The following is a 25,165-nucleotide window of genomic DNA, read 5'->3' as shown; positions in this document are numbered from 1 at the left end:
CTGAACAACAGGTTTGGTTTTTTTAATAGTTAAAAAGGAGCCCTGGTGGTGCATGGTTAAAGTGCTCAGCTGCTAACTGACAGGTCTGTGGGTTATAACCCACCAGCCACTCCATGGGAGAAAGACATGGCAGTCTACTTTTGTAAAGATTACAGCCTTGGAAACCCTATGGGGCAGTTCTACTCTGTCCTATAGGGTCACTAAGAGTCAGAATTGACTCGACAGCAGTGGGTTTGGTTTTGGCTTGGATTACTTAAAAGGGGATACCTCACTTGAAAGGGTAAACTTGACCACTCTCTTTGAACACATGTGCCAAACTTAAATTTTTATTTTATTTTTCTTTAACATATACAGGTAAACTTTCCATGTAGGAAAAAATATAGGAAACAAGAAAGTGGGTACTTTTAAAAGATAACCGGAAACCAAAAAAAATTGACTTAAGAGGTTTGATCCTTTTGATTTATTTTATATGATGGACATGACAGACCTAAAGTGGCTTTTCTCTACACGTTTTTTTCCAATCTTCTGCCTCCAGGAGGCCTCCGCAGGCCTCTCTCCTTCCAAGTGGAATCGAACAGAAGCAAGGAGTCGTAACCTGCATCCATGTTTTGTTTCTCTCTCTTCTCTCTTCCGTTCTTTTTCCCCCTTAAAACCCAAAGGATGTGAAAAGGTTGCCAATGACCTATACTAGAAGATGGATGTGATCTATGGTTTTAATTGTAAGTTAGGCTACAAGAGAAAACTATCATAGCTAGGGGAGTTTTATTACAATATGTTATATTTAAAACAAATTGTATGCAACTGTTTTTATAGCTCTGAGATGCTCAATTCTACTAAGTCACTTTTTCACTCTGAGAGGTACAGTGAAGGTTTTTCAGACACTATAGTCATTTAGCCAATTATTCTTCTAATGGGCCATGAAAACATTAAGGTGCAGTTCAAGGATCACTTCCAACCTCATGTTGTCAAAAGGATACATTTCCAAAACATAATCTCTACCTTACATTTTTCTAGTCAAAGAGAGACTTGCTGATTTTCAAAACACTAAGATTAGCTCAGTGACAATCTCTGAAACTTTGTTCTTATCACAGCAATGTTTATCAGAAATATTCTCTAATAAGATCCAATACTGGCTTACAACAAACTGAAAAAATTAAGTGATGAAATTTATGTTTGTAATTCCAACGGTTAATTCCATCCCCTGCCTTCTAGCTTGCATTCTGTTTATGTCCATCAGTTATAAATCTTGCCCGTGTTCTTTCTCAACAGCTCAAATGAGCTAGAGGAATATCAAAAATATAAAAATGCTGTTTTATGCTTTAAAAAAAAGTTTCAAATTGGTATCCTTTCACATATAACTATGAAGTAAATAAACTATTTTTTTTCCAGAAACAGTTGACTGAAAATAAAAAGGGTTAGTAGTTAGAATCAGCAGATTCTTTGAAGTTATTACCTAAAGATGATTTATTTTCTTTCTTGAAAAATTAAGGCTGAATTCCTTGTAATCTCTCTGAGCTGGTACTTGGCTGTTTACCCCCAGCCAACATCTACTAAATATCTGCTAATTACCAAACATTAAGCTAATCACTGAGCAATATGAATAAATATAGCCACAGATTGTGTTCTATTTGCTGTTCAGTTGATTCTGATTCAGAGGGAACCCACATGGTGTCACAGTAAAACTACGCTCCATAAGGTTCTCAATGGCAGATTTCAGAAGGAAATAACCAGGATTTTCTTCCGCGGTATCTGTGGGTGGGTTCAAACCTCTGATCTTTCAGTTAGGAGCCTAGGGCGTTACCCATTTGTATCACCCAGGGACTCCACAGACAGACAGTGTAGGGCTGTGTAAATCTGAAAACATCCCCCACAAGTTGCAACTTTCTAATGATAAACAGGGCAGTGAAACACTTTTCTTTTAAACACACAAAGCTCAAATCCCTTCATACCAAACCCAAGAACAGTCACACAGCTCCTTCAGTCCTATATCCAGAGCTATTCAACTACATTATTCTATATTCCCATTGATTTTGAGAAATATGCCAAGTTTTGCTTTTTTCATGTAAATAATCACTTGAGCAGTGCATTTACTAACAAATCTCTATCTTTGGGTTTTTTTTTTCTTTTTCCCCCTCTCAGTCTTTTTTTTTTTTTTTTGTACTTTAGATGAAGGTTCACAAAGCAAATAATTTTCTCATTAAACAATTAATACATACACTGTTTTGTGAGACTGGTTGCCAACCCCACAACATGTCAACACTCTCCCCTTCTCGACCTTGGGCTCCCTATTGCCAGCTTTCCTGTTCCCTCCTGCCTTCTTGTCCTTGGCCCTGGGCTGGTATGCCCATTTAGTCTCATTTTGTTTTATGGGCCTGTCTAATCTTTGGCTGAAGGGTGAATGTCAGGAATAATTTCAGTACTGAGTTAAAACGGTGGTGGGGGCCATACTCTTGGGGTTTCTCCAAGTCTCTGTCAGACATGTAAGTCTGGTCTTTTTTTCAGTTTCAATTTTGTTCTAAATTTTTCTCCAGCTCTGTCCTGGACCCTCTATTGTGATCCCTGTAAGAGCACTTGTTGGTGGTAAGTCTCTGTCTTCGGATTTACAACAGAATGGTCATCATTATGTAGTCATAACAAGAGATTCGCCTGATAAAAATAGTCACCAAATACAAATTATGATTTAGGCTAGATGTTTCTATTTAATGCAAAAGATGCAAAAAGAGCACTGGATTTAGCTACCTGCTATATTAGGGAGCTTGGGTGGGGGAACCAGTTTACGATTGGCTAACCTAAAGTTGTTGGTTCAAACCCACCCAGCAACACTGCGGGAGAAAGCCTGGCAATGTGCTTCTGCAAAGACTGCAGCCAAGACTAATGGACCACAACTACCACAGGCTCCTGGACTACAACTACCACAGGCTCCATGAGACTGACTTCAGCACAACTAGATGGTGCCCAGCTGCCACCACTGACTACTCTGACAGGGATCACATCCATGCATATACATGTATCCTCCTTTTTTCCACACTCTAAGAATCTTCCACATACAAAACACTGAGCTAGGAATTATGGAGATACAATAATGATTAGCAAACAACTCTTGCTTCAAGAATTTTATACTGTAGTAGTCATCAAACAAAACAGGATTACTTAAGTGCTATGATGGAGATTTAGGCAGAGTATGGGAGTGAGAAAAGAGTTACTTGCAACAGAGGCTATTAGAAAAAAAAATTGGGGCAGAAACATTTAAATTATTCACTGGCAAATGCAGAAAAGATATAGTGGAATGGGTCAACATAAGGTTCAGATTAATTTATTTTTAATTGAAGTAAAATTTATACACAATGAAATGCAAAGATCCAAGATGTACCATTTTATGGGTTTTGATAAATATCTATATATATATACAGACACACACACACCCTTGTTAACTACCACCCCAATCGAAAGATGGAACATTTCTATCATTCCTGAAACTCCCCTCATACTCTCTCCCAGTCAATCTCTACTGCCATAGACAACCACTGATGGAATTTCTGTTGCCAGAGATGATTTCTGCACATTCATGAGGTTTATACAGAATCAGTTGTCTGGCTTCTTTTAATCAGGTTTTTGAGATTCACCCATGTTGTTGTACTTTCTGCTTCACTGACATATTTATCTATCCTAACCCGACTACCTTGATTTCTTTAACTTTACAGTAAGTCTTGAAATCTGATTGAGTCCTCCAACTTTCTTCTTCAAGATTGTTTTGCCAATTCTATGCTCTTTGCTCTTCCATAAAAATTTTAGAATCAACATATCTATTTGACTGAATCTGAAGAATAAGAGTGGTGATAGCGGACATCTTTGCCTTAAAATTAACAGATCATAGGGAAAGCGTTCAGACTTTCATCATTAAGTATTACATTGGCTGCAGGTTTTTTCGTGGATGTCCTCCGTTGAGTTGAGGAAGTTTTCTATTCCTAGTTTGCTGAAAGACTTTATCATGAATGCTATTCTGTCAAATGTTTTATTAGCATATATTGAGATGATTATACAGGTTTTCTCCTTTATTATTTCAAGATGGTGAATTGCATGGATTCGTTTTCATATGCTAAACCAACCTGACTTTCCTGGAAAAACTGACTTGGTCAAAATATACTCTTTTTTTTATATTGCTGCATTCAGCTTTACTAATATTTTGTTAAGGGTACTATTTTTTGACCTGTGTTCATGAGGAAATTGGTCTAGAATTTTCTTTTCTTGTAATAGCCTGCATGGAGAAGCTCCTAGTCCAGGGGAAGTCTGATGAGAAGGACCTTCCTCCAGAGCTGACAAAAAGCTTTCCCCTGGAGGTGATGCCCTGAATTTGGACTTCTACCCTACTAAAAAACCCTACTAGACTGTGAGAAAATAAACTTCTCTTTGTTAAAGTCATCCATTTGTGGTATTTCTGTAACAGCATCACTAGATAACCAAGACACTGCTGTAGCTGCATTCTACAAATTTTGATATATTCATGTGGTTTCATTTCAAAAAACTATTTTCTACTATTCCTCCTGACTTATCCTCAGGCCTGTGGATTATTTATAATTATGATGTTTAATTTCCAAATATTTGGAGCTCTTCTGACAATCTTACAGTTATTGATTTCTAATTTAATTTTGCTGTGGTCAGAGAATATATCCTGTAAGATTTTATTTTTTTAATTTATTAAAATTTAATGTGCAATGTGAACTTGAAAAACAATGTGTATACTGCAGCCATTGGGTGTAGCCATCTATAAATGTCAATTATGCCGAAGCAATTTTGTTCAGTTCTTCTGTAACCTTATTTTTTGTCTATTTGTCCTATCAGTTACTGATAAAAGGGTATTAAAATCTCTAAATATGAGCCTAGACCTGTCTATTTCTTCCTTCAGTTCTGTTAATTTTTATTTTATGAATTTTAAAACTCTTAATTTGGTGAACTACCTATTTTTTTATTGCCTTTTATCATTATGAAATATAGCTCTGTATCTCTGATAATACCACTTTTTTTTAATTGTACTTGAGATGAAGGTTTACATAGCAAACTAGTTTCTCATTAAACAATTAATACACATATTGTTTTGTGACATTCGTTGTCAACCCCATGACATGTCAACACTCTCCCCTTCTCAACCTTGGGTTCCCCATTACCAGCTTCCCTGGCCCCTTCTGCCTTCTCATCCTTACCCCTGGGCTGGTGTGCCCATTTACTCTCATTCTGTTTTATGGGCCTATCTAATCTTTGACTAATCGGTGAACCTCAGGAGTAACTTTATTACTGAGCTATAAGGGTGTCTGGTAGCTATGCTCTTCGGGTTTCTCCAGTCTCTGTCAGACCAGTAAGTCTACTCTTTATTTTTTTTCTGAACTAGAATTTTGTTCTACATTTTTCTCCAGCTCTGTCTGGGACCCTCTATTGTGATCCCTGTCGGTGGTGGTAGCTGGGCACCATCTAGTTATGCTGGTCTCAGTCTGGTGGAGGCTGTGGTAGTTGTGGTCCATTAGTCCTTTGGACTAATCTTTCCCTTGTGTCTTTGGTTTTCCTCATTTTCCCTTGTTCCAGATGGGATGAGACCAGTGGAGCTCAAAAGAACTTTTAAGACCCCAGGCACTACTCACCAAAGTAGAATGTGGAACATTTTCTTTATAAACTGTTATGCTAATTGAGCTAGATGTTCCCTGAGACCATGGTCCCCTCAGCCCTCAGTCCAATACTTTGGTACCTCCGGGAGTTTGGATGTGTCTATGGAGCTTCCATGACCTTGCCTTGGACAAGCTGTGCTGGCTTCCCCAGTATTTTGTACTGTCTTACCCTTCACCAAAGTTACCACTTCATTATAACCACTTTTCTTGAAGCCTACTTTGTGTGATTATTAATATAGTCATTTACTTCTACTTACTTGTCCATGTATATAGTAAATTTGGCCTTTCCCAAAGAGAGGTCTGGCTTTTGCTCTTGGCTTCTAGAAGTAATTTATGTCATACCTGATAAAGAGTATCTTTTGGGCCGGGGACGGGGGGCAGTAAGAAGCATACCTGATAGTCTTAGGGTAAGTGCTGATAATGCTAGAAAGACCAACCATCTAATTTAGGGTGAAAGCTTTGGGTCACATGGTGTCAGAGGACCTGGAGGTTGATTCTGCCTATATAATAAAGCCCCAATAAAAACAATGGACACCAAAGTGCAGGTGAGCTTCAGTGTGTTTACTGTGTTCTGTGCACCCTTCTGGCAAATTATCAATTCTGAAGGTGATGTGGGAACCCTCTGAACTTGCAGTTGGTATTAAAAGTGAGGGCAGTCTTGTAGAAAATTGTCCTATTTTTTGCAGTTTGCCTAACTCTGGGTAGCATTCTCTATCTTTTTCCATCCTTTTCCATTTAATCCATCTATGATATTACATTTAAAGAGTATCTCTTTTAGACAGCATATAGTTGTGTCATACTCTTTATTCACCATGATAATCTTTTACATTTAATGAAATCATTGCTGTGATTGGGTTTTACGTCTACTACTTTGCTATGTGCTTTATATTTGTCCCATCTGGTGTTTGGTTTTTCTAAAGTTATTTCTAAGGAGCCCTGGTGGTGCAGTGTGGCTTAAGTGCTTGGCTGCTAACCAAAAGGTCGGTGGTTTAAACCCACCAGGAGAAAGATGTGGCAATCTGCCTCCATAGAGATTACGGCCTTAGAAACCCTATGGGGCAGTTCCACTCTGTCCTATAGGGTTGCTATGAGTTGGAATTGACTCAACAGCAATGGGTTTTATGGGTAGTTATTTCTGTTCCTCTTTTCTTTCCTTTATTTATCTTCACTGAATATTTTTAGTATTCCATTTTAATTCCTATAAAGGCTTCTTAGCTGTATCTTTTTTGTAATTTTTTCTAATGGTTATTCTAGAGATAAAAACATGCTTAACAGTCTACCTGCAGTTAATATTGTATTACTTCACAAAAAGTGTATCCCATTTACCACTCCCGTCTTTTTTTCTAATGTCATCATATAATTCACAACTACATACATTATAAACCCCACAATATATGTAAATATAAACAGGCATATATGTCTTTGTAAAAAATGAAGAGAAGGAAAAAATCCACAAAGTCCTTTATATATAGCCTCTTATTTACATATCTGGTACTCTAATTCCTTCTTGTAGATGAGTTTCTACCTAGTGTCATTTTTCTATAGTCTGAAGAATTTCCTTTAGCATTTCTTATAGCACAATTGCTATAAATTCTCTTAATTTTAGTTTATCTGAAAATGTTTAATTTTATCTATATTTTTGAAGGATATGAGATTAAAATATTTTTCTTTCAGCATTTTAAACATGTCATTTCACTGTCTTCTTGCCTCCACTGCTTCTACTGTGAACTCAGCCATCATTTGTACTGCTGCCTCCATGTATATATCGTGTTTTTTTACTCTGGCTGCTCATTTTCTCCTTATCTTTGATTTTCAAATGAGTGTTTCTCTATTTACACATATACGAACCCTTTTGTTATTTATCTTAGTAGGGATGGGTGTATTTACAGAATGGCTAAATTCTTCTATGTTCAGTTTTATTTATTTTCTCATTTTTCAAAACTAGGGTTATTTTATTCCACCTCACTAGACTACGTGCAACAATTTGTTAAGGGGCTAATTGTGCTAGATATTTTCACGTTTTATCATGTACTTGAAGCTTTCTTTTTTTTGTAAAGAAACTTTAGGGTAATATAGGTGTTGAATGAGAAGCACAAAGTATTGGTGCTAGCAACATATAACATCTCTATGAGGGATTTTTCTGGAATATCTTGAGTCTAATTCATGAACAATGAGACTTGTGTCCAAAAGAAAAGGACAAAGTATTCTGGTGCCCAGAAAGGTATATTCTTTTAAGGAATGGAAATTTTCATGAGCTCAGAAACTAATTTTCTTTCTCTGATTTTTATACTCAAGAAGAGACATTTATGAATTATGATTTAGTTTTTCACCTATGTATGAAGTATACATATGACTCAGTATAAATTAATAACTTGGTTCTTTGGTTTATAATCAATACCTCTTAACATTGGTTAAGAGTTCCTTCCCTAGAGCCCAAACAATTTCAGCTCAGTTCAGTTTACTATGTTCCAGGCCCTTTCCTAGATCCAAACATGTGTACAGCAGTAAATGACATTCAGTAACTTCAAAGTGAACTGCAGGAGATAAATAACTAGTTCAAAATAACATGGTGAGTATAAATGGAGCTATGTACAAGTATGGAAACCCCGGCGGCATAGTGGTTAAGTGCTACAGCTGCTAACCAAAAGGTTGGCAGTTCAAATCCACTAGGCACTTCTTGGAAACTCTATGGGGCAGCTCTACTCTGTCCTATAGGATCGCTGTGAGTCAGAATCAATTTGACGGCAATGGGTTTGGTTTTGGTTTATATACAAGTATTATAAAAGACCAAAGGGACAAAGACTGTTTCACATGACACCTGAGCAGAGATGTAAAGGATGAACAGGAATTAGACCAATAAAGCAGGACTAGATAAAAAGACATGATAGGCATATAAAGCAAAAAAAAACTAGAAGCATGAAAAAGCAAGGTGTGCTTGGTGAACTAAAAATCTTTAGGTGTGGCTGATGTATAAAGGAGGAGAAAGGGAGGGAACCAGGTACAAAAATGTAGAAAAGCAGGCTTGTGTGAGATAATGGAAGACTGTATGAGCCATGGTAAAAACCTTGATTTTTTTTTCCCTGTAGGAACTGGGAAGCCTTTGAAGGATTTTAGCAGCAGCATGCCCAGATACATGTTTTAGACAAATCATTCTGGTGGCAGTTAAGTGCACTTTATTATATAATGAGGTCCTGTGATATGGGAGACTTTAACTCAGCAATTAAAAAAAAAAACCCTCATTTGTTTCACGTTAAGTGAGTAAATCTCAATATGTTCAACAAGGATTAAGAAATATTAGCATAAAACAATGTCATAACTTTATATCATTAATATTAACTACCAAAATACCTCAGCTATTTTTATAAGCACTATAATCAATCTGATATGAATTTTTCTATCACCATTCATTAGGGAAATGCAAATGAAACAACAATGAGATACCACCTCACACCAATTAGAATGGCTATAATTTAAAAGACAGATAATAACAAGTTGTGATGAGGATGTGGCAAATTTGGAACCCTCATACACTGCTGTATGTAAAATGGAGCAGTCACGTTGGAAAAAAGTAGGGCAGCTCCTCAAAACATTAAATGTATCGAGCTACCAGATGACTCGGCAAATCCAGTCCTAGGTATGTACACAGGAGAAATGAAAGTATACGTCCACGCAAAAACTTGCACACAAATGTTTATCGCAGCATTATTCGTAATAGCCATAAAGTGGAAAAAACTAAAATGCCTATCAGCTGATGAATGGATAAATAAAACGTTATATATCCATACCATGTTGTTATGGGTTGAGCTGTGTTCCCCAAAAAGACATGTTGAAGTTCTAAAACTCGGTAGCTACAAATGTGAACTTTTCGGAAACAGGGTTTTACAGATATAATTAGTTAACATGAGATCAAACTGCAGTAGGGTGGGCCCTAATACAATATGACTGGTATCCTCCTAAGAAGAGAAGAAACACAGACAGTGAGATAGAGACAGAAGACAGCTAACAGAAGTGTGGCTACAAGCAAAGACTGAAGTATATTACCTTAGCATTAATTTAAGAACCTGGAATTGTCAGCAGAGGCAGAGACTGAAGTTAAACTGACACAAGTCAAGGAACGCCTGGGGATACCAGAAGCTGGGAGAGACAAGAAAGGATCTCCCCCTAGAATCTTTGGAGAGAACACAGCTCTGCTGGCACCCTGAATTTGGACTTCTAGTCTCCAGAACTATGAGACAATAAGTTTCTGTTGTTTTAAGCCACCCAGTTTGTGATATTTTGTTACAGTAGTCCTAGAAAACTAAGACAAATGGAATGTTATTCTGCAATAGAAAGAAATGAAGTACTGACACACACTAAATATGAATGAACCTTGAAAACATTATGCAACATGAAAGAAGCCAGTCACAAAAGACCACATATTACATGATTCCATTTACATGAAATATTCAGAATAGGCAAATTTATAGACAGAATAGTGGTTGCCTAAGGCTGGGAGAGAGAATGGGAAATTGGGGATTGATGGCTAAGGGGAGTGGGGTTCTTTTTGGAGTGATAAAAACGTTCTAAAATCCCTTAGAATGATGATTGTACAATTCCGCAAATATATTAGATCCATTGTATACTTTTAATGGGTGAATTGTACAGTATGTGAATAATATATCTCAATAAAACTGTTAAAATATCAAGTAGTTAGTGATATTTTCAAAATCCTTATTACCGTTCCGTTGCGAAACCAGATGGCATTTTTCTCAGCATAGGATGTATAATGACACAGGAGTGCTAAAAAAAAAAAAACCAATGTTCAACCTCCTATTGGCAATTCTTTTTTTCTAACTAATCTTCCAATTTTTTAGCAGAAAATAGTATCTATAACATCCAAAGAGTATGAGAACAGCAACTTTGACCCATCTGGCACAAAAGTTGAGTTATAGTCTTTCAACAACACCAAAATCAAAGAAGTTCTTCTGTCAATCAGTTTTGTCTTCTAGATCTCTTAAACTGCTCACTACTGTAAAAATTATCAATAATTATGGCTTTTAGATTATAAGCTCTTGGAAGCAGAATCAGGAATAAGAAAGTAGTTAGGTGTCCAGTTAGAAGCCTTGGCTCTAATGTCTGCCATATAATAGCTATGTGGCCTCAGGCAAATATTTAAATTTTCTGAGTCTGTTTTTCTAATTTGCTAAATGGGAATAATAATCCACTATCCTCTGAAAATTTTGGTTAGGATCAAATGATATTCCCTAACAGACTGTGAAGCTGTTCATCACTACAAAGTGGACCCTTAAATATGGGAGATGGGGTATTTAGTATGACATCAAATGTTAGGATCAGGGCCACAACAGATGGACCCTGATAGATTGGGAGAAGAATGTGGAACAGAGGTCAGATTCTTAAAAAGTCCAGACTTACAGGACCAGTTGAGACTAGAGGATTCCCTGAGACTGTCACTCTGGGATATTCTTTAAACCTTGAACCAAAACTACCCCACTGTGGTCACCTTTTAGTAAAAAAACAGACTGGCACACAAAATAAAGGATATTACCTGTGAGTATGGTACTTCATTTAAAAAAGCATCTATATGAGACCAAAAGGCCAAGAATTACTCTAAAGCAAAGGTGAAAAGATAAGGGGGCAGAGAAACTATAGTATTGGAAATGGAACAACCAGAATGCAATTAGAGAGAACGTTGACACACTGTGAAAAATATAACTAATGTCACTGAACAATTTGTGTAGACATTGTCAAACGGGAACCTAATTTGATGTGGAGACTTTCACCAAAAAAAAAAAAAAAATTATTTAAAAAAAGAAATCAAATGTTAGGAACCTCAAGTAGAGAGTCAGAGGCAATACAAGTCAAAAAGATAAAGGAAAAATAAACAACAAGTTAAAATACTTGAACTCTTGGGAGGTAAAAAATATCTTTAAGATATACAAACATTTGAGTATCAGAAAGAAATTTTATATGGAACATTTAGACCCAAATTTTCCTTAGGACTTTTGAAATATATTGCCACAGAAGTGATGACTTGTTATCTTCGTTATAATTATGAGTAAGTTACAATTGCTGACAACTCCAGGTTCTAAACTTGATGCTAAGGAAATAATACTTCAATCCTTACTTGCTTGTAGCCCAGGAGTCAGTTGAAACAAACATATTGCTAAGGGTGGTAAATAAAGGAAGACGATCACATACAGAAAATTCACCTTTAAAAAAAGTAGACATGTTTACACACAAACAATTATATGTATATGTGTGCAAATAATAAATTGGGTTCAAAGTGATCTAGTTTGTCAATGTCTTGGTCTAAAACCTGCCCCTAGTTGTTTTCCCTACTGTCTTATTTCTTCACCCTGGGCTCTCTAGTTATTGCAGGAAAAATTCATGCAAGCATGCTAAATGGCTTCACTGCAAATATATGGCTCCAACTTCAGCTGGGATCCCACTGTTACCTGGAAATTGTATTTTCCTTCTATGGACATTCAGCATTTTGTCTAGTCCTCTGCCCTCCCACTTACAGACCCCATCTCCATGATGAAGAAAACAGAGGCCATAAGATGAGTTTTCCTCCACCTACTCTACAACTGTACCCGACCGAAAACCCACTGCCATTCAGTCGATTCCGACTCATAGAGACCCTATAGGGCAGAGCAGAACTGCCCCATAGAGTTTCCAAGGAGTGCCTGGTGGATTCGAACTGCTGACCTTTTGGTTAGCACCCGTAGCACTTAACCATTACGCCACCAGGGTTTCCTACAACCACAGACATACCTAAAGTAGCACCCATTTTTTTAGTCATTCATCGCAATAGTAATAACAATAATGTGATTCATTGCTCATTAAGGATAATAATAACAATAATGTGATTCACTGCTCATTAAGGATTTACTACGTGTCAAACATATGCCTTACATATAATAACTAGTTTATTTCTCCCACTAATCTTACTTGTAAGTATTTTTGGTCTCATTTTCTTCTGATGAGAAAATCAAGACTCAGAGGAGCCAAGTAACTTGTCTGAAGTTCATACCTAGTAAGTGGCAGAAAACAGATTTGAATCCAAGTCTGTCTATAACTATGTTACCCTGCCTCTGGCAAGTGGTTTATGCCTCTCTAAGACCTCTGCTTCTATGTAGGGGCACCATATTGATAAGTTATGATACTGTATGATCTTTCTCTCCTATCTAGGACTGAGAAAAGATATTTAAATTGCTACACTAAGGCCAAACACGGGGCTTATGTATTCTATATGTTTTCACTTAAAAACAGATTTTTATAAGGGAGCAGGGAAACTAGAGTACAGGAAATAGTACAACCAGAACAGAATGAAAGAGAATGACAAATTGTGAAAAATATAACCTATATCACTGAATAATTTGTGTACAAATTGTTAAATGAGAACCTAATCTGCTGTGTAAACTTCTACCTTAAACCCAGTATTATTTTAAATAGATTCTAAAAATAAAAACATATTTTTGAATATATATCTGTATTAGTTATACTAATAATTTTTTAACAAAATGTAAATAAATGATTTATGTTTTCTAACTTGGTTGCAGTTGAATGATTGATTTCCAAGAAAAATTCAAAAATACTAGGTTACGCTGATGATAATCATCACCTTCATCTTCCTGTTCATATACCCCTTGCTGTGGAGTCAATTCTGCCTCATAGCGACCCTACAGGACTCAACAAACTGCCCCACAGGATTTCCAAGGCTGTAGTCTTTACAGGAGCAGGCTGCCATATCCTTCCATGGAATGGCTGGTAGGTCTGAACTGCCAACCTTTCAGTTAGCAGCCAAGTGCTTACTGGTAACCACTGTGCCACCAGGGCTCCTTTCGTGTTCACATACAGGGTGGAAAAGAATTATGAAATTTTTTGCTGTCAATTCTCCAATAATTTCTCACTTTGGCAGAGATTCCTTCAGAGGTGGAAAGCCATTTGCCAACATCTGCAGAGAGTGCTACTGCTTTTAACAACTGTGTCCTCCCTTTAGTAGTCCTGGCAAATTCAGGCATTCAGGGACTACGATGAATTTTCTGACATGTCTTTTAATAAAACTCTACCAGTGTAAGGCTTTGGTGGATCACCCTAAGCCCTATGGTTCACTATGCGGCTTGCAAAGAAGGATAATTGCCTACAGCCACATGTCATCTAACCCTTTTCTTCAGGTGTGAAGGAGTAACTTCAACACAGCTGAAGCCTCACGGAAGCAAGACTCTAATCTGTCTTGTTCAATATTCTACCCCCAGCACCTACACAGATAAATGGTGGCAAGAAAACAAGTTAGAGAATATACGTAATTGGTTGTCCCTTTTAATAAAATTTTCAGGAACAGTTATATTAGTCTGTTATTTTGAATACCACAAAGTTAGATATTAAAATCTGAGTTCATAATATCTTTGAGTACTAACAAAAGACAAAATAGTTTGCACTTAAAACATTCATTCAGAATTTATTTTAAAGTATTTTAAAACCACTTTTCTCATCCTTTTTGATTCAAAGTAAGCCAAACAATGATCAAATAATTAACATATTTTTATTTATATATCTAGCATCTTTTACAAAGCTAAATCTATATCTTAAAAGACCGCATTTCTTTCAGACCAAAAGGTAGCTTCCTAAATCAAAAAAGGCTGTTGGCTGTATCTGCAGCTCACAAACAGCTGTCAGTCACTGATGTAACTCAAGAACCCCATGCATATTAATCACTGCATTCATTTTTAAACAAATACTGCAAAAGATTACACACAGTGTGAGAAATGTCACCTAAATGCTAAAAAAAAAAAAAAAGTCCTGTAAATATCAATTCCTAATCGTAGGTTATCTATTATTAAAATAAATATCAGCTTCTTGTCCACTTTCGATTTTGCCCAATGCCACTGACTTATAAATTAGCTATAATGATTCAAAATAACCAACTTGAATATTCTTCCCTTCCCCTAAAATCATGCTTTATTTGAAAAATTAAATGTAGGAATTCTTTACAGACCTCCATCCATCCTTTTGCAGATAACTGAAGCCTCCATCAACAACGCTCGCAAAGAATTGCCCTCCGGTGATGAAGAGGGTATTAATGGTGACTAATCTGCCTCTTAAATTGGGTGGTGAGACCTCGGCAATGTACACTGGCACTGTCATAGAAGCAATGCCTGGAAAGAAACAATGGAAAGCAAACATAAGATATTTACTCAAGGCTTCCGTTGTTGTTATAAATAGTAATACTAGTTTAAGACATACACAATACATATATGGCTTGTTTTTCTACTTTAAACAAAGCTTTACTATATATTTAAAAATTTTGTTTGTAATTAATTAGGGGCTACTGCAGATAAGTATGTGAGATACCAATCTCTGAGAATCATTTTCATATTATCGCTTAAAAGTCTACAAATCAAAGTACCTTTAAGGACCTAAGATAACTGCAGAATGCATATAAGTGTGCTTTATAATTTTTGAGGACTAAAAATAGGAAAATGTTCCCTAAGCAGAATATAATTAATGAACTATTTTTAGTCTACATGGAAATAAAATCAGACAATGGTGAGAATAAACATTATCCCAGAATACATATTGATAATTCAAAGTCATTATTTCCAGTACACATACTAAAAACTCTCATTGGTTTACTAATAAGAAATCCATACATTAAGTTACCTTATTCAAATGGCTAAATGTACATTTCAGAAATAGCTTATATTGGGCAGTACTTTCGGAATTTACAGTTCTAAAAAACAGATGAACTTAGCCATAAAATGGAGGGCTTTATGACTAACATGTATTTGGTTATATCTGCTTTAAATTTATTTTATCTAAAATTACTGAGCATAATCTATAGTAACTGAAAAATCCATTGCCATCGAGTTGATTCCAACTCATAGTGACCCTATAAGACAGAGTAGAACTGCCCCACAGGGTTTCCAAGGAGCAGCTGGTAGATTTGAACTGCTGTCCTTTTGGTTAGCAGCTGAGCTTAACCACTGTACCACCAGGCTCCTTTTCATATCTCTAGATACTGTAGATCCCTAGGTTGAGCCAGAACATTAAAGTGTTGCGTAACAGAGCCCCATAAAATTGCTTTTAATGAATTTACCTTTCTCATGACAGCAAAATGGCCTCTCTGTATTGAAGGTAGTAGCACAAACAAACCTGTTGCTATGTTTTCCATACAAGGGCTGTAGGAGGTGCTATTTACCACTTTCCAGATAACAGGAGACATCTCTCTAGTATCAGTTGTGCTTCTAAACAACTGATTTGTGTCTGTCCATAGGCACTGTAAATCACACAGCTGTCTTTTACTCTTTATGTAGGCTGTCAGAGAGGCCCAGCTTTATCAAGCATTTTGGATTTTATGGTTATTTATTTGTGGACTAAACGCCCTCCAAATGCCGTAATACATTGCAATTTCACCTATTTTAAACATATTCTTTTTGCTATATTTTAATTTGCTTTGTTCCATCTTTTAAACAGGATGAATTAAAAAATAAATGGACATATAGACAAGATTTAAGCAAAGTAAAAAATATTTGCTTCTGGAATATTCAATGAATGTTGTATAACTACCAGTAAATAGGTATAAAATTTGCATCCACGTCAGACTAACATATCTCAGAACTATACCCTTTGTAATTTCCACCAATGTTATTCGTCATTTTTGCACCTGTCAATATACAGAGGTGATAAAAATAATCTTATGCGTTTCATGAAATAATAAGCATGTGTTACTAGACAAAGTATGAGTAATCTTTACAATTAAATCACCATCTAAAGAGCTGAAAGTTTCCATTTGACTGTTAATAAATTTAATAGCACAGACCATCCTAAATTGCCCTTCATCTACCTTAGAAAGAGGAAACATCTGCTGCAAATGTCGACAAGTTAATTGTACATTCTTTTTAGTCATTACTATTAAAACACCTCCAGAAATTTTCAAAAATCAATCAACAGTAATATATTGTTTGGATTTCTCTTTCTGACTTGGTCTAGCTACAAAGAGGAACTCAGTCACTCCCTTTAGCCAGAGATCTTCATCCAGCCATCTGTACACTGAATTGTGCATGGGAAATCAGGATCACAGTTTTCGGCAACACATGCTTGTCACAAAGCCCATAGATTTTACTTGAAAGGAGATGCAGAGATGTCCTTAGGCCCTTATAAAGCTTGATTGTTTAAAATAAATACCACAGCACTTAAAAGTAATAGGTGATGGCAAAGAGAAATGACTGAAGAGCTACATAAAGATAGAAACATAGAATTTAGAGTTGGGAAGAACCCCAAAAGATCTTCTGTTCAATAAGCACTCACACTGACTTTACACTGTCAAACTGCATGTACTCTATTAAATATTCTACATGGACTGATTATCTTACTTAATTCTCTGAACACCCCTATAGAGGGTATACAGTCATCCCCATTTTGCAAAGGAGGAGCTTACCCCAGGTCACACAGTAAGTGGTAGAACCAGAATTTGAAGCAGGCAGTGAGATTTAAGAACAAATTTTGAAAGCATTACATTACACTAGCTCACCATCACAGATACGGGTAGCTCTGCAACCAACCAGTGGGTTTAAATTCTGCCTTGCCACCTATCAGCTAGTTGGGTTTGTACAACTTACTTAACCCTCCCAGGTGTCCAGCTCCTCATCTATAAAAATAGGAAGCATGAAAGTTACTCTTTAACAAGGATTGAGAGGACTCAGTGAGTTAACTGAATAACACATTTAGAACTGTGGCCAGCATGCAGAAAGTAGTCAATAATGCCAGTGTCAGGGACTGAATTGTGTCCCCCCAAAATGTGTCAACTTAGTTAGGCCATGATTCCCAGAATTGTGTAGCTGTCCTCCATTTTGTCATCTGATTATCCTCCATTTTGTGATGTGTTTTAAATCTTAGTCTCTGTGCCTGTGGTTATGGTCCCACTTGAGAGATAGCTGTCCCTTATGTTAATAAGGTAAGATTAGGTAATGCTAAGGAGGACTAGGGTGTGATGCAACACCCCTATACTCAGGTCACAGCCCTGATCCAATTTAAGGGGGCCTTCCTGAGGGTGTGGCCCACATCATTTTTTATGTTCATTTCCAGAGATAAAAGGACAGAGAAGCAAGAAGAAAGACAGGGACCTCCTACTACCAAGATAGAAGAGCCGGAAGTGGAGCATGGCTTTTGGACCCAGAGCTCCTGCAGTGAGAAACTCCTAGCCCCAGTGGAAGACTGATGACAAAGACCTTCCCCCAGAGTTCATAGAGAAAGCCTTCCCTTGGAGCTCGCAACCTGAATTGACTTCTAGCCTCCTAAACTGTGAGAATAAATTTGTTTGTTAAAGCCATCCACCTGTGGTATTTCTGTTATACCAGCACTAGATAACTAAGGCAGCCAGCAATTAGTTTTATTCTTACATCCAGTTATGAGGTATTTCAACTTCCTCAATTCAGTTAGAACCTGTGTTAGGTGCTGAGATTACAAAAATGAATACAGGAATGCGCAAAACAGAGTCCCTGCAATAAAAGAAGCCACACAAGCCCTACTCCTGGAAACCTGCAATCAAATAATTTCAAAATAATGTGCTAGTGTACTGGATTCTACCTTGTGATGATGACAATTGCTACATGCTAACAATGTCTAGGTGGTAGCTAGGAAAGGCTGGGCAGAGATTTCTGCACAGAACAGCATGAGCTTGCAAAAATAAGAAATAGAATAGTGTTTTCTCAGAGGTAAATAGAAAGCATGAGGCAGAATGTGTGTGGAGATGAGGTGGGAGAAGAAGACAGAGCTCAAATCATGGAAACGGTATGTCCATTAATCAGGGAGTTTTTGTCCAATACTTGCTCTGAGCTGAGATTGTTCTAAACACTGGGGAGGCAGAGCTGGAAGACAGAGACATGTTCTCTGTGCTCATGGAGCTTAAGGTCAGCTGGGTAAAATGTGCTGAACAAGTAATTACACTTAAAGGGTGACAGGTTTCACCATAGGGTAGCTATGGGGAACATAAGCCTACAGCAAATGTACTGGCCCAGCCTGACAAGTCAGAGGGGTCTTGGATGAGGATGTCATATTTAAACTAAGATCTGGTGGATGAATAACCAAGAGGTAGGTGAGAGGAATACAAGGTACTGGCATACCTTGTTTCGTTGAGCTTTGCAGGTATTGTGTTTTTTTTTTCAAACTGAAGGTTTGTGGCAGCCCTGCATAGAACAAGTCTATTGGCACCATTTCTCCTATAGCATGTGTTCACTTCGTGTCTCTGTGTCACATTTTGGTAATTCTCCCAATATTTCAAACTTTTTAATTATCATTATATCTGTTATGGGTGATTTGTAATCAGTCATCTTTGATGTTACTATTATAATTGTTTTGGGGTGCCACCAACTGCGTCGATATTAGACGGCGAATTTAATCAATAAATGTGTGTATTCTGACTGCTCCAGTGACCAACCATTCTCCCATCTCTCTCTCCTTAGGCCTCCCTATTTCCTGAAAGACAACAATATCAAAATTAGGCCAATTAATAACCCCGTAATGATATCTAAGTGTTCAAGTGAAATGAAGAGTCGCAACTCTCTCACTTTAAATCAAAACCTAGAAATAATTAAGTTCAGTGAGGAAGGCACATCAAAAGATAGGCCTCTTGTACCAAACAGTTAGCCAAGTTGTGAATGCAAAGGAAAAGTTCTTAAAGGAACTAAAAGCGCTATTACAGTGAACACAGGAATGATAAGAAAGCAAAACAGCCGTATTGCTGATACGCAGAAAGTTTTAGTTGTCTGGTAGAAGATCAAACCAGCCACAACATACCCTTAAACCAAAGCCTAATCCAGGGCAAAGCCCGAACTCTCTTCGATTCTATGAAGGCTGAGAGAGAGGAAGACGCTGCAGAAGAAAAGCTTGAAGCTACTAGCAGAGGTTGGTTCACGAGGTTTAAGGAAACAAGCCATCTCCATAACATAAAAGTGCTAGTTGAAGCGGCAAGTGCTGACGTAGAAGCTGCAGCAAGTTCTCCAGAAGATCTAGCTAAGGTAACTGATGAAGGGGGCGACACTGGAAAACAGATTTTCAATGCAGATGAAACAGCCTTATATTGGAAGAAGATGCCATCTAGGACTTCCATAGCTACAGAGGAGAGGTCAACGCCTGGTTTCAAAGTTTCAGAGGACAGGCTGACTCTCTTGTTATAGGTTAATGCAGTTGGTGATTTTAAGTTGAAGCCAGTGCTCACTGACCATTCAGAAAATCCTAGAGCCCTTAAAAATTATGCCGAATCTATGCTTTTTGTGCTCTATAAATGGAACAACAAAGTTTGGATGAAAACATATCAGTTTACAACATGGTTTACTGAATATTTTAAGCCCACTGTTGAGACCTACTGCTCAGAAAAAAAGATTCCTTTTAAAATTTACTGCTCACAGACAATGCACCTAAGTCACCGAAGAGCTCTGATGGGGATGTACAAGGAGATTAATATTGTCTTCATGTCTGCTAAGACGATATCCACTCAGCAGCCCATGGATCAAGGACGAAATTTAACTTTCAAATCTTATTATGTAAAAAATACATTTCATAAGACTATAGCTGCCATTGATAGTGATTCCTCTGATGGAGCTGGGCAAAGTAAACTGAAAACATTCTGTAAAGGAGTCACCGTTCTAGATGCCATTAAGAACAACAGTAACTCACTGGAGGAGATCAAAATATCAACATTAACAGGAGTTTGGAAGAAGTTGATTCCAACCCTCATACATGACTTTGAGGAGTTCAAGACTCCAATGGGGGAAGTAATTGCATATGTGCTGGAAATAGCAAGAGAACTAGAAGTACGGCCTTAAAATGTGACTGAATTGCTACAATCTCATGATAATACTAATGGATAAGGAGTTGCTTCTTAAGGATGAGCAAAGAAAATGGTTTCTTGAGATGGAATCTCCTCCTGGTGAAGATACTGTGAACATTGCTGAAATGACAACAAAGGATTTAGAATATTACATGAACTTAGTTGATAAAGCAGCAGCCAGGTTTGAAAGGACTGCCTCCAATTTTGAAAGAAGTTCTATTGTGGATAAAATGATATCAAACAGCATCACAGGCTACAGAGAAACCTTTCGTGAAAGGAAGAGTCAATCAATGTCTTATTTTAATAAACTGCTACAGCCACCCCTAACCTTCAGCAACCACCACAGTGTTCAGTTAGCAGCCATCAACACTGAAGCAAGACCCTCCACCAGCAAAAAGATTACAACTTGCTGAAAGCTCAGATGATGGTTAGCATTTTTTACAAATAAAATTTTTTTTCATTAAGGTACGTACACTTTTTTTTTTAAGACATAATATTATTGCACATTTAAACTATAGTATAATGTTATGGATTGCATTGTGTCCCATCAAAACGTGTCTACTTAGCTAGGCCACAATTCCCACTATTGTGTGACTGTCTACCATTCTGTCATCTGAGGTGATTTTCCTATCTGTTGTAAATCCTACCTCTACGATGTTAATGGAGCCTCGTGGCACAGTGGTTAAGAGCTTGGCTGCTAACCAAAAGGTTGGTAGTTCAAATCCACCAGCCACTCCTTGGGTCGCTATGAGTTAGAATTGACTCTACTGCAACAGGTTTGGGTTTTTTGTTTGTTTGTTTTTGGTTATGATGTTAATGAGGCAGGATTGAAGCAGTTATGTTAATAAGGCAGGACTCAATCTACAAGATTAGGTTGTATCTTGAGTCAATCTTTTTTGAGATATAAAAGACAGAAGTGAGCAGAGAGACAGGGGGGAACTCCTATCACCAAGAACAAAGAACCAGGAGGGGGGCACATCCTTTGGACCCAGGGACCCTGCACTGAGAAGCTCCTAGACAGGGAAAGACTGATGACAAGGACGTTCCCCCAGAGCCTACAAAAGAGAAAGTCTTCCCCTGGAGGTGGCAACCTGAATTTAGACTTCGAGCCTCCTAGGCTGTCAGAGAATAAATTTTTCTTTGTTAAAGCCAACTGCTTGTGATATTTCTGTTATAGCAACACGAGATAACTAAGGCATATAACTTTTATATGTACAGGAAAACAAAACAAAAAAAAATTATATGATGCTCTTTATTGCAATATCATGTTGTAATAACATGTCCAAATTACGTGAGACGAAATCTCGCCATCCTCACATCTAAGGAGCATTCTGGCTGTACTTCGTCCAAGACAGATTTGTTCATTCTTTAGGCAGGCCGTGGTATATTCAATATTTTTCGCCAACACCATAATTCAAAGGCATCAATTCAACATCAGTCTTCCTTATTCATTGTCCAGCTTTCGCATGATTACGACGTGATTAAAAACACCATGCCTTGGGTCAGGCACACCCTAGTCTGTAAAGAGATGTCTTAGCTTTCTAACACTTTAAAGAGTTCTTTTGCAGCAGATTTGCCCAATGCAATACATCGTTTTATTTTTTGACTGCTGCTTCCATGGGCATTGATTGTGGATCCAAGTAAAATGAAATCCTTGACAACTTCAATCTTTTCTCTGTTTACCATCATGTTGCTTATTGGTCTAGTTGTGAGGATTTCTGCTTTCTTTATGTTGAGTTATAACCCACACTGAAGGCTATAGTCTTTGATCTTCATTAGTAAGTGCTTCAAGTCCTCTTTAATTTCAGCCAGAAAGGTTGTGTTATCTGCATATCACAGGTTGTTAATGAGTCTTCCTCCAATCCTGATGCTGCATTGCCACGTTCTTTTTCATATAGTGTAGCTTCTCAGATTATTTCCTCAGCATACAGATTGAGTAAGTACGACAAAAGAATACAACCTTACACACATCTTTCTTGACTTTAAACTATGCAGTATCCCCTGGTTCTGTTCAAATGACTGCCTCTTGGTCTATGTACAGGTTCCTCATGAACACATTTAACCGTTCTGGAATTCCCATTCTTTGCAGTGTTACCCATAATTTGTTATGATCCACACAGTCAAATGCCTTTGCATAGTCAATAAAATATAGGTAAACATTTTTCTGGTATTCTCTGCCTTCAGTCAAGATCCATCTGACATCAGCAATGATACCCCTGCTTCCACGTTCTCTTCTGAATGTGGCTTGAATTTCTGGCAGTTCCCTGTCAACATATTGCTGCAACTGCTTTTCAATGATCTTCAGCAAAATTTTACTTGTGTGTGATGCCAATGACATTGTTCGATAATTTCTGCATTCTGTTGGATCACCATTCTTTGGAATGGGCACAAATATGGATCTCTTCCCGTTGGTTGGCCAGGTAGCTGTCTTTCAAATTTTTTGGCATAGACAAGTGAGTACCTCCAGCACTGCATCCGTTTGTTGAAACATCTCAATTGATATTCTATCAATTCCTGGTATGCTATCTCCTGAAATGATTGAAAGTCGACCAATGCTTTTTCATACCGTGCACTCTATGTTCCATCTTCTTTTGATATATCCTGCGTCATTCAATATTTTGCTCATAGAGTCCTTCAATATTGCAACTTGACACTTGAATTTTTTCTTCAGTTCTTTCAGTTTGAGAAATCCTGAGTGTGTTCTTACCTTTTGGTTTTCTAACTCTTGGTCTTTGCATATTACTATAATAACCGTCTTCTTGAGCCATCCTTTTTTTTTAAATCTTCTATTCAGCTCTTTTACCTCATCATTTCTCCTTTTTGCTTTAGCTACTCAACATTCAAGATTAACTTCTAGAGTCTGAAATCCTTTTTGGTCTTTTCTTTCTCTTCTCTCTTTTTAATCACCTCTTGTTTTCTTTACGTATGTCCTTGATATCATTCCACAACTCTTCTGATTTTTGGTCATTAGTGTTCAATGCATCAAATCCATTCTTGAGAAGGTCTCTAAATTCAGGTGGGATATACTCAAGGTCGTACTTTGGCTCTTATGGACTACTTCTAATTTTCTTCAACTTGAACTTTCATATGAGTAGCTGATAGTCTGTTCCACAATTGCCCCCGGCCTTATTTTGACTGATGATACTGAGCTTTTCCATCATCTCTTTCCACAGACGTGGTCAATTTGATTCCTGTGTATTCCATCTGGTGACGTCCATATGCGCAGTCTCCGCTTGTTATTGAAAAAAGGTATATGCAATGAGTAGGCCTTGCAAAATTCTATCAAGTGATCTCCAGTGTCATTTGTGTCACCGAGGCCATATTTTCCAAGTACCATCCTTCTTGTTTCCAACTTTTGCATTCCAATTGCCAGTAATTATCAATGCATCTTGATTGCATGTTTGATCAGTTTTAGACTGCAGGAGTTGGTAAAAATCTTCAATTTCTTCATCTTTGGCATTAGTGCTTGGTGTGTAAATTTGAATATGTCATATTAACTTCCTTGTAGGTGTATGGATATTATCCTATGACAGACAGGTCTTGAAATACTCTTTTTGATGATGAATGTGATATCATTCATCTCCAATTTGTCATTCCTGGCACAGTAGACCATATGACTGTCCAATTAAAAATGGCCAGTACCAGTCCAGTTTAGCTCACTAATGCCTAACATATCAGTGTTTATGCGTTCCAATTTTTTTTGATGACTTCCAATTTTCCTAGAGTCATACTTCCTACATTCCAGGTTCCAATTATTAATGGATGTTTGCAGCTGTTTCCTCTCATTTTGATTTGTGACACACCAGTAAGTGAAGGTCCTGAAAGCTTGACTCCATCTCCATCATTAGGGTTGACTCTACCTTGAGTGGGCAGCTCTTCTCCCATCATATTCTGTGTGTCTTCCAACCTGAGGGGCTCATCTTCCGGAACTATCTCAGACAATGTTCTGCTGCTATTCATAAGGTTTTCACTGACTAATTTTTCAGAAGTGGACCACCAGGTCCACCTTCCTAGTCCGTGTTAGTCTGGAAGCTCAGCTGAAACCTGTCTGCCATGGATGACCCTGATGGTATTTGAAATACTGGTGGCATAGTTTTCAGCATGACAGCACATTGGAAGCCACTACAGTATGACATAGGTAGACGAGACAAGTATCATTCAATATCCCCCTATGACAGGTAAAGAAACTGAGCCTCAGAAACACACAAAAGAGATATTCAGAAAGTCATATAGCAAGTTAATAAGTGGGTCTCACACATTCATGTCTCCTAATCATTGCTAGTAAGAGAAAGACATGGCAGTCTGCTTCCATAAAGATTACAGCTTTGGAAACCCCTGGGTCAGCTCTACTCTGTCCTATAGGGTCAATGTGTGTCAGAATCAACTCAGTGGCAATGGGTTTGGTTTGGTTTTGGAGTAACCTTTCCTACACAATCTTTCAAGTATAATCTGAGCTTGTAATGTGCATCTCAAGGTCTGAGTGCTGTGCTTCTGTTTAGGAATGTGATCCTTCTGAAATCTCTCAGGAACATATTATTTTTAGCCCTATTATCTTAGCTAGCACACATGAACTTCTACGGGCAGGAAGTCCTCATCTCTTCCCTGCCCCTACTGCCTGCTATGTGACTTACTGCCACTAGATGTCATGTTAACAAGTTTGGACCAATTAAAAAGAAAGTGA

General features: G+C 37.5%; 1 protein-coding gene across 5 annotated transcripts in view; it reads right to left on the bottom strand.

Moving 5' to 3' along the window:
• SLC2A13 (solute carrier family 2 member 13) overlaps nucleotides 1-25,165 on the bottom strand; it is a 371,468-nt gene that overhangs the window by 288,437 nt on the left and 57,866 nt on the right. For all 5 annotated transcript variants that reach the window (XR_010321870.1, XM_010595831.3, XM_064284386.1 and 2 more), the window contains exon 2: nucleotides 14,653-14,812. Coding sequence is in view for 4 of the 5 variants with exons in the window: in XM_010595831.3 (XP_010594133.2) it covers nucleotides 14,653-14,812 (160 nt within the window). In the remaining variant the exon portion in view is untranslated. The remainder of the gene's footprint in view (nucleotides 1-14,652; nucleotides 14,813-25,165) is intronic.

Source organism: Loxodonta africana, chromosome 4 (genome assembly GCF_030014295.1).
Source record: "Loxodonta africana isolate mLoxAfr1 chromosome 4, mLoxAfr1.hap2, whole genome shotgun sequence".
NCBI classification, from domain to species: domain Eukaryota; kingdom Metazoa; phylum Chordata; class Mammalia; order Proboscidea; family Elephantidae; genus Loxodonta; species Loxodonta africana.
Note: the sequence above shows the minus strand (reverse complement) of the source record. Positions and strands in the feature narration are given on the sequence as shown.